At 40.7% G+C, this 16376-nt stretch overlaps 2 protein-coding genes across 5 annotated transcripts in view; both read right to left on the reverse strand.

The window, feature by feature from the left end:
- Window positions 1-777: 777 nt before the first annotated feature.
- Window positions 778-7408, reverse strand: LOC100552932 (caspase-3). Its single transcript, XM_003224209.4, has 4 exons — window positions 7207-7408; window positions 4847-5019; window positions 2241-2370; window positions 778-1418 (listed from the first exon to the last, which is right to left on the reverse strand). Exons 1-4 carry the CDS (start codon window positions 7406-7408, stop codon window positions 1165-1167), a joined length of 759 nt encoding a protein of 252 aa, XP_003224257.2. The 3' UTR covers window positions 778-1164.
- Window positions 7409-11194: 3786 nt separating this feature from the next.
- The window catches only part of retsat (retinol saturase), a 49830-nt gene continuing 44648 nt past the window's right edge, over window positions 11195-16376 (reverse strand). For 3 of the 4 annotated variants that reach the window (XM_062961313.1, XM_062961310.1, XM_062961314.1), the window contains one exon: window positions 15407-15703. In XM_062961313.1, coding sequence (XP_062817383.1) covers window positions 15558-15703 — 146 coding nt within the window. In that variant the 3' untranslated portion in view covers window positions 15407-15557. Of the gene's footprint in view, window positions 15704-16376 lie in introns of all 4 variants that reach the window. The other variant, XM_062961311.1, reaches the window with a different exon arrangement.

Raw genomic sequence — 16376 nt, forward strand, 5'->3', positions numbered from 1 at the left:
GAAGAGTGGGGCTAGCTGCCACTGTAGTTCCGTCTTGAATTCATTGCACTCTGGCTACAATCATCTCCAAAAGATTTAATGCTGACACAGAAGCTAATAATTTGCATATGTTTCCCATATAAATTCTGAACTTTGTCCTGGTAGCAAAAGGAAACCTGAGTCTCGCAGTCCTATGTTCATGGACACTGGTGTCTCGCACAAGGAATATCCTGCTGGAGTCTATTCTCTCATTATGTGTTGGACAACCCTTGTTTGATCAGGGTGGATATGATTCTGCTGATAGCTTTCTAACCAGTTTGTAGCATATCAAAGATTTTTAACTCTCAATTGCTTGGCAAAATGGACTGCAAGAACAAAGCAAGCCACATGGGATTTTATTTTATTTTTGTGGAAGGACTGTAAGCTTCATTTAGATGTAGAATGCAAAACAGATTCCTCAGGTCAGAATTCCTGAAATCTATGTGTAATTTGGCTTTCTGGGATCTGAATTCTTTTCTTTGAAACCATCCTTGCAAGAATGAGGCCTACTCGTCTGTATCCCAATGCTTTTCTTAATTTAATAAATTAATTCAGTTCAAGTTTATGCAATTACAAAGATAAAAAAAACATACAGAAGGAAACACAAGATATGTAAAACACACAGTTAAAGAACCCGAAATTCTTTCTCAAGTCACATCAATTAGTTACAGTACTTAGCAATTAGTAAGTAAATCTTGCCATCTGCTACTATGTGAAACAGGTGGACAATGCTGACTGCTTTTAGAGTAAGAATAATTAATAAACGGAGCATGTGTTATACAGGATGGGTTGTGTGGTTATTCCTTACCTTTTCATGCATATACATGGATGCACTAAATCTGTCTCTTCATAGCTGGAAAAAGAGTCTACTCACAGACCTTGAAGTAAAAATGGATTTCTCCTCTGAATCTCAATCTGTTGATTTATTTGTGTATTTTGATTATTTAATTATTTTTATATATCTGTATACCTCAGGTTATGAAAAAATGTCTCAGTTTGAAAGAGGCTGCGAGTGAAAAAAGTTTAAGAAGTTCTGCTCTAGCGGAGAAATAATAGGTTGCCATTTCAGTCCATAAAAATATTAAGCTGGTCCTTCTTATCCTGTGATCACTGATAGCATTGAAGTATGGGTTATCCTTATCCATGTTATTCTGTCCTTTCTGGGGTCCTATGGCTACCTGATGAGGAAAACGGGCAAATGTCTTCCACCATGTTGGTCACAAAGCAGGGCATCTCTTTGCTGCCAGCGTATGTTCCTCTCGCTTCGCAGTGGAAGGCCACTTTCCAGATAATTCGGGTCATCAAACGAGCAATTTTGAGATGGCGTTCCTCCCCTTCTAACAGTTCTAGTAAGGCTTTGAAGAACATTGATTCCCATTGGTTGATAAAGGAGGCATAGCCTGAAAATGCCATGGGAGAAACATTTATGTTAATACTGCCCTTTGTTCAGCTTGTGCTTGCTAGTTACATAAAGCTGACCTGAGACATTTTACGACATGATAGCATTTCAACCCACCCACATCAAACTGTAAATAAGACTAAAGCAGTCAAGTTATTTTACATAAGGTATGATCTCCAAAATACCTCTCCCCATCCCTGTCAGTAAAATTAAATCAGATTATTTGAATTAAACTATGGGACTCTTTCTCTCTCTCTCTCCCCCCCCCCCCCATATATACACATACATACATACACACATACAGTATATACACACATACACATACATGTATTTACATAAATATAATTGTTAAAACTAAATGCATAAAATATGTAGATTTTCTGAGATGCCTAAGATGGCTCCTTCTGTGTAATAGGACCACCCTTACATACTGAGTTCTCTGCAACTACTAAGCTTCAAACTACACTCCTGAACAACTGTAGAAAATGCTAGTTGTGCATTCCCACAATTATATACTGTATATGCATTTATCTCAGTCACCCATATGGACAGTTTTGAATTTCTGGTTAAAGGATGCTTAACCTGTACTTGCAAAGACTAAGACTGAGGAAAGGAGCAAACACTGCTTCTGTAAAATACAACTGAATAGTACAGTTTTATTTTCCTTCTTACTGTCTCTTTATCAATAATACTTATTCCAAAAGGCAAATAAAACACCCTTCTTCAAATTTTTAAGCAGCGGTCACATGCACATTAACTTGGACATACTTGGAGGAATGTGTTTTGGAATAAATGTGCAAAGTGTGTTTATTGATGTACATACCTGGGCTACATGAAAACATGACTGCAGTATTTTCAGGGATGGAGAGATAGTGTGAGAAACAGTCAACCTGTGGTTCACCACTATCTGTCTGGAGGAATATGCCATGATCGATGTCCTCTCCGCGGCAGGCCTTAAAAATACAAAAACACAATTAAATAAAAATGGCTTTTCCTTGGCCTTCTAACAGCAGTGCCATGCTCAGTGAGTCCAGGTCCAGGACAAAATGGTGTTTCCCTCCTACCCCATATACACGAGCTGCCTCTTTCAAAAATATGGAAATAGGTATCCTTTAGATAGCCTAGACACAAACCATATATGGTCTTTAAGCCATGACATCAATTTGAATTTATGTGTTTGTTGGAATCTAATCCATCCATGATTAGCTGATTGGGAGAACATCCATCTTGTCTGACCATCCAAACTATTTTTGATAGCAAACAGTAGTTTAGAACCAAAACATCTTGCTGGAATTGTGGTAGAAAAGAGAAGGAGAAGAGAAGGATGTCATCAACATACTGGCGCAACTGGGCTCTCCAATACATCAGGCAAATTCTTACAATTTCATCTATCTGCTAAATAACATAACCCTGATTCTGGAATGAAAAATATAAGGTGCCAAACAGGAATCCGCCAACACCACTCCCTCAATCCATTCTTCCAAGAATGGCAGAGGGTTGGACTGGATGACTCTTGTGTCTTTTCCAACTCTTATGATTCTATGGAATAACACAGCCATTATAAAACATAGTCTCCAAGACCCATCCCAGAAAGTTCAGAAGAATACCATGGGCAATAGCACCAGAAGCTATTGGGAAGTTCAACAGAGATATCACGGATGTTCTATACCTGGCTAGTTCTAGGAATATGTCATCCACTAAGGTGACTAAAGCCATCTTTCTCTAAACACCAGGTCTGCTAGTGAGTTTCAGTTTCCTTTAAGCTACAATCCAACCTCGGAATAGATTGACTATTAAATGCAACTTTGCAACGTATGCATTTTAAAATAGCATTTTCAGGAAGTCATGATCATATTAGGCATTAAACAGGGATCGTGGGACTTTCCCCACCACTGTTACGTTGTGAGGGAAATCCCTTTAACTGAATCTGGTATTTGCCATAAAGGGGAAATTCCTTAGAATCACAAATCAAACATCAGATGTGCTTCAGTGTGCTAAGTGTTAGTGCTGATACCATGAGACCAGGAAATTTGGACAGAAAATGATTTAATCCTTGATGACGAATGGGAAAAAGCAAACATTTCCCTGTCTTTTGACATGTGACTCATATACAGATGCACACTTGAAGTGAAACCAAAGGCACTGCTGGGCGTTAACCGTGCATTTTCTAAACGTGTTTCATTGAGTTGGGTCAGGTTGGCCTTTCATGCATTTTCACAGAAGCTGTTTTGACACATCAAATGAAAGCATTTAAATTCGTTCATGCCAATCTGAATTAATATGTTCAAATTCCAGAAGAGTAATCTGTTAGAAAAAACAAGAGTCCTGATGTGAAAATTTAATTTTTTAAAGCTGTTATGGAAAAAATATTTTTGAACAGATATAAGATTGTCTAGGACCCTTGCGTATAGAATGTACATGCCGCTGTAACAGTAAAGTATTTCCCATCTGGATTCAAGAGCAGAGGTTCACAAGTCAGTGGCCTCTGAACACAACTGCACTTCTAAAACAGCATCTCTAGTAGCATTTGCACAACTTTAATGGAGTCAGTGGAGCCCCGGTGGTGAAGTGTGTTAAAGCACTGAGCTGCTGAACTTGCAGACCGAAAGGTCCCAGGTTCAAATCCCGGGAGCGGAGTGAGCGCCCGCTATTAGCTCCAGCTTCTGCCAACCTAGCATTTTGAAAACATGTCAATGTGAGTAGATCAATAGGTACCGCTCCGGCGGGAAGGTAACGGCGCTCCATGCAGTCGTGCCGGCCACATGACCTTGGAGGTGTTTACGGACAACGCCGGCTCTTCGGCTTAGAAATTGAGATGAGCACCAACCCCCATAGTCAGACATGACTGGACTTAACATCAGGGGAAACCTTTACCTTTAATGGAGTCAGTATTAAATTAAAAACAGAATGGATATCATGTTATGGACCTCTGCATCAACTTATGGATTGTAAATCAACCACTACACCATTATAGTAGTTTTCCTCAACCAGGTACCTTCCAGATGTATCGGACTGTAGCTCACCAAATCCTCAAAGGCAGGGCCGTAGCCAGAAAAAAAAATTTGGGTTTTTTTTTGAAAATTTTTGGGGAGGGGGGGGTTAACCCCTTGCACACACCCCTCCTCGCTACAAACCTGTCAATATCTGTTTGAGATAGTGCCTGGAGGGACTCTTAATGTTTTGTGTCTCATAGACTTAGCATGGGGATTTGGTTAACCAGTTAAAATTCATGAGTAAACCAGTTTTTTTTTTATAACCTGAAAAATTTCGGGGGGGGGGGGTTGAACCCCTAAAACCGCCACCTCGCTACAGGCCTGCTCAAAGGTCATTCTGGTTTAGGATCCTCAGCTAAGTTCTTGCAATGCATCTAGCAAATATCTGTTTGAGAAACACTGCTTGACACGTTGAAATTTTACACTGGCAGCTTACCTGTATGAAGAAAATTTTGGGCTTTCCTGTTAGCTTGTGACATCTTTTGGGTGATAATGCCTTGAAAATCTGCGTGAGTTGAACCGGCTGTCCTTCACAATCAAACACACTCCCTTCCTGGCCGTGACTGGAAATGATGCTCACAAAACAGTCTCCGTGATCTGCATGGCATTCTGCAGGGGGGAAAGGAGAACTTATGATATTATTTTATCATCCCAATTTATATTATGTTTCTTTCCATAACATCACAAAATTGATTTATTGTCATGACTAAAAAAGGAACAAAAGGAACAACTGAACTGTTTCAACTAAAGGAATAAAACACCCCAGTCCTGAAAGGTAAGCCTCATTGGATTCTATGGGGCTTACTTCCATAGGATAGTTTAAAAAACTATAGTCTCTTCTTGGGAGGAGAGCAATGGTCAACCTTGACAAAAGTGAAGAGCAGAGACATCACACTGGCAACGAAGGTCCGCATAGTGAAAGCAATGGTATTCCCCATAGTAACCTATGGATGTGAAGCTGGAACATAAGGAAGGCTGAGCGAAGGAAGAGAGACGCTTTTGAACTCTGGTGCTGGAGGAAAATCCTGAGAGTGCCTTGGACCGCAAGAAGATCCAACCAGTCCATCCTCCAGGAAATAATACCCAGCCGGAGGGTAGGATATCAGAGGCAAAGATGAAGTATTTTGGCCACATCATGAGGAGACAGGAAAGCTTGGAAAAGATCACGATGCTAGGGAAAATGGAAGGAAAAAGGAAGAGAGGCCGACCAAGGGCAAGATGTATGATGGTATCCTTGAAGTGACTGAGTTGACCTTGAAGGAACTGGGGGCGGTGACGGCCGACAGGGAGCTCTGGCCTGGACTGGTCCATGAGGTCACAAAGAGTCGGAGACGACTAAACGACTGAGCAGCAGCATAGCCCGGCCCTCCAATGGTCTGAGGGACCGTGAACTGGCCCTGTTTAAAAAGTTTGGGACCCCTGATGTAGACCAAGTCAACGAAAGACTATGCTACAAATGTCTTTCTCTCACTCAAAGGTGCTACTAGAGCTTTGCTACAACTACTATACCTGTTTATTTATTTATTTATTTATTTCCATCATTCCTATCCCACCCTTCTCACCTGAAGGGACTCAGGGTGGCTTACAAAACTGGCAGAATTCAATGCCAATATACAACAATACAAAAGAATAAAACATAAGCAATTAAAAACAGATTTAAAATAATACAAAATACTTGAGCCATTCATCCACAAAACCTTGTACATAAACCTTAGTCCAGACCGAGTCGAAGCCAACGAAACTTATTCTTTGAATGCTTGCTCGCATAGCCAGGTCTTCACTTTCTTTCTAAAACTCATAAGGGATGGAGCCTGCCAGATGTCACTAGGGAGGGAGTTCCACAGCCGAGGAGCCACCACTGAGAAGGCCCTGTCTCTCGTCCCCGTCAGCCGCACCTGTGAGGCTGGTGGGACTGAGAGCAGGGCCTCCCTTGAAGATCTTAAATTGCGTGGTAGGTCATAGTGGGAAACACGTTCGGATAAGTAAGGTGGCCCGGAACCGTTTAGAGCTTTATAGGCTAAAGCCAGCACTTTATGTCCCAAGACTCAAAGTGGCTCACAACTTTAAAAAACTATATGATTTAAAAACCTACAAAACACAAGTATTCTCCAATGGTTGGAGAATCTGGAAGCTGAATTTTAAACCACTGGCAAGACCAAAAGCTGAGAACCACTGTTCTAGTCCATCTACCTGCTCAATGGAGGATCTAAAATCAAAAATTACAAATAAACAACATAATATATTGTTGTTTATTCGTTCAGTGGCTTCCGACTCTTCGTGACCTCAGAGCTCCCTGTTGGCCGTCACCACGCCCAGCTCCTTCAAGGTCAAGCCAGTCACTTCAAGGATACCATCCATCCATCTTGCCTTTGGTCAGGCCGTCATCCTTTTTCCTTCCATTCTCCTCAGGATCATTGTCTTCTCCAAGCTTTCCTGTCTTCTCATGTGGCCAAAGATACCCCTATAGATATCATCAAGAGATGGTTGCTTAGTTTCTACTCCAATACCTCTGGTGAAAGAAAGTCAACCACCTTCCAAGACAGTGAGGTCCACTGTCAGACAGCTATTACTTTTTAGAAAATTTATTCTAAAGTTCAGGTGAAATCTACTAGCCTTCCCTTCCCATTGATATTCACCCTGTCCTCAGGAACAACAGAACAACTAAGAACTATTCTGGACGATAATCCTTCATGTATCTTATCTTATCCAAGCTAAACACACCAAGCTCTTTAAATTGTGTCTTAGACCCGGTTGCCGTTTTCTGGTCCCACTTCAAAGGCAAAGCAATTCACATACCTTCCTCATAAAGCTCTTCTATTTCCTTAGCTGTCAAATCATAGTAAAGTTTCACAGCATAATTGCATTTGGACAGTGCTTTAAAAAGCCTGTTTGCTTCCTTTTTAGCTCCAGGTCTTGACGGGAGTTTCTCATCAGATTTAGTTTGGTAGAATTCATAATTGACAATGATTAGAGCTCTGTTCTTTCTTTGGTTCGACATACTGCTCGACTCACAAACTGATACCAAACAGCGTTTACGAGCCTATGCATTGATAGCTGGGCATATATATATAATCTCTGACCTACCTAGGTCTAATATGACTCAGTCGGAGGGTGGAGGAAAGAAAGCAAATTCATATCCTGTTTAGTTAGCTAGATAAATATGCAAACAATAACCTTTACCACCTACTAATTGCCGTCATTAGCCCAGAGTAATTATTTGATTTGGGATACAGATGGGTCATAATGCTGAACACACAACTCTGCCATATACATGACACATTAGAAGAAACGTACTGTAAAACTAAGATTGAAAGGAGAAACAAGGCTAAGTACTGAAATAAAGTGGTATGAAGGCCAACGTCCTTTCCTCACGTGCCTACAGTGGCAGCCAATTGTTCCTGAGCCAGATTCAAAGGATTGGCATCAAGAAGATGTGAATCAAGTCTGAATCCGTGTTTCCTACAAGGGATTACAGATGCATTTTCTGCATTGGTAGAAAGTTGCATTAAATGTCTAAATTCCATTCCAATTGTACTGTTGTGCTTCCGAACAACTGAACACAACTTCTTTGTAACCTGAGAGAAGGGAATTGGAGACTTGAAGGACTTGCAGTATATATGTGGCTGGCTGGCTTGCATGTACAGTATTCTTTAAAAATAAGTGCTGTTGGTTTTACAACCAGGAACCAAGCTGAACAACTGGGAATCTTGGATTTTACTGCAGCAATTCACCATAATCACTATGGAGAAGAAGAGAAAGCGAAATGAAATAAAGTTATTAAAATGCGGCCCTGTGCCAGGGATGGTTATGGTAGGGCAGGAACTGCGGCTCCTGCCTCACGTGGATGGTCAGTTGCTCTCCCTGAACAAAGTCCACGTAGGTTGTGATGCAGGTTCACGACTCAGTAATTTTGCAGCTTAAAAAAGCAAACAAGAGAAGCAAACTTTAGGCTGGTTCCCTGGCTGGGCCAACCCAATGTATTTTACTGTCTGAAAGGAAGGCAAGATGGTACATCTCTCCAATTCCACGTATAGAGTTTTAAAGCGTGGTGTAATATTCTGACTGGAATATTAGTGACAGAGTGGATGATGCTGCTTTAGCCTGTATCTGCTGCCGCCGGTCTCTGAAGACCAAAAATATAATGCAACTGAGGGGCTGCAGTGGTGCAGTTTGTTCAGCTGCAGAACTTGCTGACTGGAAGGTTGGTGGTTCACATCCGCTGGATGGGGGTGAGCTCCGGTTGTTAGCCCCAGCTTCTGCCAACCTAGCAGTTTGAAAAGGAGCTGTGATGGCTCAATGGGTTAAACCCTTGTGCTGGCTGAACTGCTCACCTGAAGGTTGCCAGTTCGAATCCGCAAGGCGGGGTGAGCTCCCGTCTGTCAGCCCTAGCTTGTCAGGACATGAGAGAAGCCTCCCAGCAGGATCATAACACATCCAGACGTCCCCTGAGCAATGTCTCTGCAGACAGCCAATTCTCTCAAACCAGAAGTGACCTGCCGTATATTCTCAAGTCGCTCCTGACATGATAAAAAAAAGTTCAAAAATATCCAAATGTGAGTAGATCAATATATACTGATTCAGTGGGAAGGTAATGGCGCTCCATGCAGTCATGCTTGCCACATGACCTAGGAGGCATCAATGCACAACACTGGCTTTTTGGCTTAGAAATGGAGATGAGCACCACCCCCTGGAATCGGACTCAATTAGACTTAATGTCAAGGGGAAACCTTTACCTTTACTATCTGATATCTTAAATTTTTTAGGAAAAGACTTCTCAGATATATCTGTTTACTTCCAGATCCTGGAAGTCATAATTATACCTTTCACCAATTATTATTGTTCAATTTATGTTCAAGTAATTCTCATTTGATTTCTACATGCAACAGGCGATGCAATCATTCTCTAGTTCTGTGAGACTTTTGTGTGTTCCAAGTACAATTTGAAGTTTTTGGCACTTGTACTTTTCTTACTGGCAAACAAATTGTGGATGTGCATATCAAGAGCACCCAAAAATTATTCTACTCATTATTCTAAGCCAACTAGAACTGGAAAATGCATCAAGCTGGACACAGTGCCACCTACAGCTTGCCAGTCATGCTGCACCTAAGCTCCGCATCGTACATTGTGAGTCTTTTCTCTAGTTTTGCTTGGTTTTATTTTCTCATTGTACAATATAGAGAATAGGGATCCTGTGTGCACATAGATATTCACAGTGTGTGTATGTGAGAGAGAGACATATATATGAAATAATTCCCTTTTAGTTTATACCATGAGAAAAGAAGAACACGGCAATGTACACAGTGGTTCGGGTTGCATTCATTGCATTTCCATTTTGAGCATGAATTCATCAATATGCAAAGAGAAAATTAAGCAATGTGTTGTCGAAGGCTTTCATGTCTGGGATCACAGGGTTGTTGTATGTCTTTCGGGCTGTGTGGCCATGTTCCAGAAGTATTCTCTCCTGACGTTTCGCCCACATCTATGGCAGGCATCCTCAGAGGTTGTGAGGTATGGAAAGACTAAGCAAGGAATGTTTATATATATCTCTGTGGGAAGTCCAGGGTGAGGGAAGAACTCTTGCCAGCTTAAATGTTCCAGTTAATCACCCTAATTTGCATTGAATGGCTACATCTACTAGCTACTTTCTGCCTGGGGGCATTCTTTGTTAACTGCCCCTAGTTCCCATGTAGCCAGATTTTGTTCATAAGAAGCAACACCCTGAGACATGGGAACTAGGGGCAGTTAACAAAGAATGCCCCCAGGCAGAAAGTAGCTAGTAGATGTAGCCATTCAATGCAAATTAGGGTGATTAACTGGAACATTTAAGCTGGCCTCCAACTGACAAGAGTTCTTCCCTCACCCTGGACTTCCCACAGATATATATATAAACATTACTTGCTTAATTTTTTCCATACCTCACAACCTCTGAGGATGCCTGCCATAGATGTGGGTGAAACATCAGGAGAGAATACTTCTGGAACATGGCCACACAGCCCGAAAGACATACAACAACCCTTAAAATTAAGCAGTAAATAATGCAGACCATGGAGAAATAAATATTGGTTTTCTTTTCCCAGCCTACGTTTCATGTATGTGTGTTTCTCACTCTCACACACAAACCTACCTCACAACCTGAGGATGCCTGCCATAGATTTGGGCAAAACGTCAGGAGAGAATGCTTCTGGAACATGGCCATACAACCCGGAAAACTTGCAGCAACCCAAACCTTCAGTGGCTTTTAAAATGCCCTAGCTGCTTTCTCTTTCTCTTTGTGTCCCATTTTTATTAATACATTTTGCCACCTGGTCCATGATGTTTTGGATTTAGTAGCTTCCAATGAATTGGAGTTGAAAGCAAACCCAGTCCTTTGCTGTTCACAAACCATATGGAAATATTGGAGATGTATTTTGGGTCCTGACTCTTCTCCTTTGACATCTTTCTTGCTCCATTCACATTTAGAAATGACAGACAAGTAGAGAAATCACATACTAAAACAATCTTTTACAAACTAGTCCCCTCCCCATCCTGATGTTTTCAACTGCAGTCCCCATTATCCTCTGCCAGCATGGCAACCTGTTTGCAGAAGCTGCCTTTAAGCCTCTGCATAAGCCAAGAGACAGAGAGAGGGAACAAGCAGCTTACAACAACAGCTACAAGCTTCAATATGTTAGACTTCTGAAAGAGTTCAAATTAGTGGTTTAGTAACTGATACAATGAGGCGGCCGTCCAAGTGCTCCTTGAGACTCACCGTTGAATAAATTGGAAAGATACTGTAACGTCTGAATTGGTTGCCAGTGCATTTTTTATTATTTATTTATTTAATTGATTGACTTTTAACACTAACTTACAAAAAAGTAAAATATATTCAGAAATGAAAAAAAAAAACCCAGAAAGACAAAAGAAAGCAGGAAAAGAAACAGAAGATAGACATAATTAAAAATGCAGGAAGGCTGTGACCCTTCAATCCTAACTGTCATGAGAAGAAAAGGGGGCAAAAACTTTGAATATGTTTTAATGGTTTTTGACTGTGAATATTTTAATATTGTTTATATTTAATTCTGTTTTAATGTTTGCATATTTGTATATTTTAAATTGTATGCTAATGCTTTTACGTTATGCCGCTTTGAGTCTCCTCAATTATAATAAAATATAATAATAGAATCTATCATTGCAGATCCACTTAAATCATCCTACTTCCATAATCAAAAATCATTATATTGTGATTGTTATTGCTCTTTCAGAAAGTCTCAGTTTAGCATAACTTTTAGAACTCACGTTAATTTGGCCATTTGGGCCAAATCAGCGATTTCAGCAATCCCTTCCTCAATTGTCTGTCCAATTCCAAGTTCGAGGAAACAGTTCCCATTGCTGTTGTGTATCAAAGACATGATCTGTGTTCACTGCCCAGTCTTTTACCCTTAATGCCCAACAGAAATATTCCTGGTAATATTACAACATAATCTACCTTTACATTGTTGGGCATTAACATATAAATCTCAGACCGGTAACTTTCTGCCTTCTTTGAAGTCCACTGCGTATGAAAAAGGAGTCCTCCTTATTCTTGGTATTCCATTCCCAACATTGCTTTGAAACATTCTGGACTTTTTCAACAACTGATTTGGGGGTGATATGCCACATGGCCTTGGAGGTGTCTATGGGCAACGCCAGTTCTTTGTCTTGCACCAACCGCCAGAGTCGGACACAACTAGACTTAATGTCAGGGGAAAACCTTTACCTTTACCTTATGCCACCTGAACATCATCCTATGCAAGTTTTCTTTTAAATTATTACACAAAGTACATTTTATATCTATGGATAACATTTTTCCCATATATTGAAGTTTTGGGCCCACCTTATTATGTATTCTTACTGGTTCATTTATTTCTAATTTCAAAAGTAACATATACTTTTTAAAGCTACATGCTCATCATCTTTACACACTATTAAAAACCCCTCTCTTTTTCTCCAACCCCTGTGGCTGCATTTCTCTTATATTGATTAAATCTGTCCTTAAGATGCATCTAAACATATCAGTTAAGGTCTCTGCCTTCCTTAGAAAGCATCGCTCTTGATTTAAATTTCCAGTTGTCTCGGTCACTATAAAGCAATCTCCAATTTTTAATCTACTTTTCTAAAAAGAAAAGAAAGGCTTCCTGTGGTGATGTGGCTATTATCAGAAAGAAAACAATCTCCATATATAGAAAGAAGCAGTAATCTTGCGCTGCTCCAAATGTATTCAAGCGTCTTAATGTTCACAAAGATCTAGGCACGGAAACAATTATAGAGACTTCCCAGTCAAAGCCAATTACTTGACGGTAGATAGAATCATGGAAGAACTCATAGATACTTTTCTTTCCATGCTCTAATTCTGAGTAGCTCATCATAGACTAGAGGTTCTTGGTTTAGGATTTGCTTTAGGTGCTCTTACTGCCTGTTACAGAGAAAACCAGCAGATTCCTAATCCATCTAAAATGCAGACATGTGCTTTTCATCTTAAGAACAGACAAGCATCTCGAGCTCTGAGGGTGACCTGGGAAGGAATCCCACTGGAGCATTGCAGCACACCCAAATACCTGACTATCAAGCAAAAAGTGGGTGCTAGAAATAATATCATACAAAAGTTAACTGACACAACCTGAGGATCACAACCAGACACAGTGAAGACACCTGCCCTTGCACTTTGCTACTCTACTGCTGAATATGCATTCCCAGTGTGGAATACATCTCACCACATTAAAACAGTTCTTAATGGCTCTTAATGGGACATGCCGCATTATCACAGGATGTCTATGCCCCACACCACTGGAGAAATTATACTGTTTATCCAGTACTGCATCACCTGACATCTGTCAGGAAGTAGCAGCCTGCAATGAAAGGACCAAAGTATTGACATCTCTGGCCCATCCTCTGTTCAGATATCAGTCAGCATGCCAACACCTTAAATCAGTAAATAGCTTTCTAAGATCTACAGAGATACTCGCAGGAACACCTCAGCAGCAAGAGTCAAAAGTGGCAGGCAAAAACCTGGAACCTCAATCCATGGCTGAGACCGGATGAGAGACTCCTCCCTGGGCACACGCTGAACAGACTGCGCTCTGGCACCACGAGATGCAGAGCCAAACTTAGGAGATGGGGCTACAAAGTGGAGTCCATGACATGCGAGTGTGGAGAAGAGCAAACCACAGACCACCGACTACAATGCAACCTGAATCCTGCCACATGACACCAGAGGCACTCCAAGTGGCCAGCTTCTGGTCAAAAGAAATCTAGTATAACGCCAAGTTTTTAAGTTAGTTTGTGTTTTTAAATACATGAAAACTCTACCCTCAATTTGCTTCTGACACAATAAATAAATATGTTTACATCAACAGTTAACAGGCTTGGAATTGGCTCTCCAGAACCAAGAACCAAAAGGAAACAGCTGTTAGTGTTGTTCTGCCTGTGAATTCATACAATAATTTTGTTCAGATCATATCAAACTATATATTTTTCTTGATAAGAAACCACAGCACGGACTGCATTTCAAGACACACAACAAACAAAGCATGGTTCTAACCATCTTGTCTGCTTTGAAGTTTGGGATTAACAGTCAATTCATAACTATTTTCACAGCGCCACACACTTCAGCTGCTGTTTGTCAATGATCTGGGAATTTAGATTTAAGAACAAACAACAGCTAATGCAAACTGGGGCTTTTGGATTAGCTTCAAATCTGATCCTAATTTTAGACCTAAAATAAACCATGGTTCATGGAAAGCCTCCAAGTAACAAAAAAACCTAGAGGTGGCAGGAAATCCACTTCTCATTTTGAAAAACAATGCTTCATAGGAAGCTGCCTCACTGGATCCTCTGATCCATGTGATGTATAAAGTATAAGGCCATCCATTAATATGATTCAGGGTGCTTATATGTTTCTTCTGGTGATACAGAAAGTTTTTAGGTGTTGGTTGGATATGATTGGGAGGGTGCTATTGCACTACTCTTGGTATGCCCTACTCTTGGACTTCCCATAGTCAACTAATTGGTCACTGTGTTAAAAAATATAATTCTGGATTAGGGCTTGCTCTATTTCAGCAGGGCTCTGTTGTCCTTCTGCTCTATTACTGGGCTACAAAAAGCATCTAAAGTAAGAAGAGAGTTCAGAGTACATTCCAAGATGGATTTGGCCACAGTGATCCTTGCTATAATTACCTCTCAATTAGAGAACTGTAATACACTCTACAAAGCCCTACGTGGCTTGGGGCCAAGATTTCTGAATCACCACTTTCTCCTATATAAGCTTGTCTGGAATTTGAGATCGTCAACAGAGGCCCTTTTACATGTCTCATGACACTGAGATGCCAGGTGGCAAGTACACAAAACAGGGTTTTCGCTTCATCACCAACTTCGATGAAGAACCTCTGAAGTTAACCTGTTGCACTTCCAATGAGGGGTTGATACTGTATCTGTTCTGTCTGGCATTTGGTTTTTTTAACTCGCTGTTTTAAAAGTTTTTTGTGTTTTTTAAAAGAATGTTTTATGCATATTCTTGTCCCAACACTTCAGGGTCCAGGTGGGTAGAAAAGGGATTAATAAAAAAATACAAATTCAGAGACTTGGGAATAAGCTTATTCCCACCAGTTAAAACCTGAGGATCTTGTAAATGGAGACACCGGTGACTGAGACTTGGCTTTATGCATTCCAAATATATTTCCCACTGCTAAACTATGGGTGTGAGCAGTGGGACAACAGCCATAGGTTGCTGTATAGAAGCCACCTCAACTACTTAGGAAAGTGGGACATAACAGTGATTGTAGTAGCAGCTGCATTAATACTTAGCATGGAAACAGCTCTAGATGCTGCTGTTGCAGTGGCACAATACCAATAAGATTTTGGAGGAATAATCACCTATGTACTAAAAGTGGAAAGTGCTTTTGTATCTAGATAGAACTCAGTAACTTAGTGTTTCTGTCTACATATGATAATTGCACAAAGCATCTCCCGCAGTTGTGTTAGTGAACTGGAACTGTCCATAGTAGCAAACCAAGCTAGATTCAGCACCAGTGAGCATCCCCTGCTAAGGGAAATGAAGAACCCAGGAAGCTGTAAAACCATTCTCTGTGTCAGGGAAGAAGACCAAGGTATTGTCACAAGGTGGAGGCGGAGGCTCAGTTTTCCTTCTTGTTGCTCGTGGCTTTCATTTTTCTCCGTAGCCGCACCAGGTCGACATAGAGATTGCGCTGGAGGACAGCAGAAGCACAGATAAGGGCTCCATGAAGCGCTCCTGGAAAGCCACCTAGAAACACATCCTGACCTGGAGAATGGGAAAACAAAGTGCTTTTAAGAGAACTTCAGTCATGTCTGTAAGGGAGTTAGACTACATGGCCCTTACGAACAATTCTGTGAAATACATAACTGCTTTTCTTCCTTCTTGGTCTCTATGCGTTTTCCAATCTCTCTCTCAATAGCTGGGATTCTCCCCCTATACCTTTAGTAGTAGTAGTAGTAGTAGTAGTAGTAATAATAATAATAATAATAATAAAACTTTATTTATATACCGCCCTATCTCCTGGATGGGACTCAGGGCGGTTTACAGTCATAAAAGCAAACACAAACATTACATAACAACATAATACACATTATTAAACAAAGTAAAACAATACAATTATAACAATAAATCACACTTACATGACCAGATCAAGGGGACGGGAACCATAAAACCAATATATTAAAATGTATCATTTTAGGCTAGGGAAATCTTATGCAATATATTGAGGCCCAGAAATCGGCGGTAGTCCAATGTAATTACTCAAAAACCTGCCAACACCACCAGGTCTTCAGTTCCTTACGGAAATTGGATAATGTAGGGGATTGCCTGATCTCTTTTGATCTCTTTTTAGTAGAGATTTTAGATCTGTAGAGCCAGTGTGGTATAGTGGTCTGAGTACTGGATTAATAATTCGGGAGACCAGGGCTGTCAGATCTGT

Source organism: Anolis carolinensis, unplaced genomic scaffold (assembly GCF_035594765.1).
Source record: "Anolis carolinensis isolate JA03-04 unplaced genomic scaffold, rAnoCar3.1.pri scaffold_8, whole genome shotgun sequence".
Classification (NCBI taxonomy): Eukaryota; Metazoa; Chordata; class Lepidosauria; order Squamata; family Dactyloidae; genus Anolis; species Anolis carolinensis.

Excerpts from the sequence above, each read along its gene's own strand:
- LOC100552932 (XM_003224209.4), bottom strand. The coding sequence starts at position 7,408 with ATGTCGAACCAAAGAAAGAACAGAGCTCTAATCATTGTCAATTATGAA. Across the intron at positions 5,020-7,206 it reads AGAAGAGCTTTATGAGGAAG|AATGCCATGCAGATCACGGA; the intron begins GTATGTGAATTG and ends TCCCCCCTGCAG. Across the intron at positions 2,371-4,846 it reads CCAAAATTTTCTTCATACAG|GCCTGCCGCGGAGAGGACAT; the intron begins GTAAGCTGCCAG and ends TGTATTTTTAAG.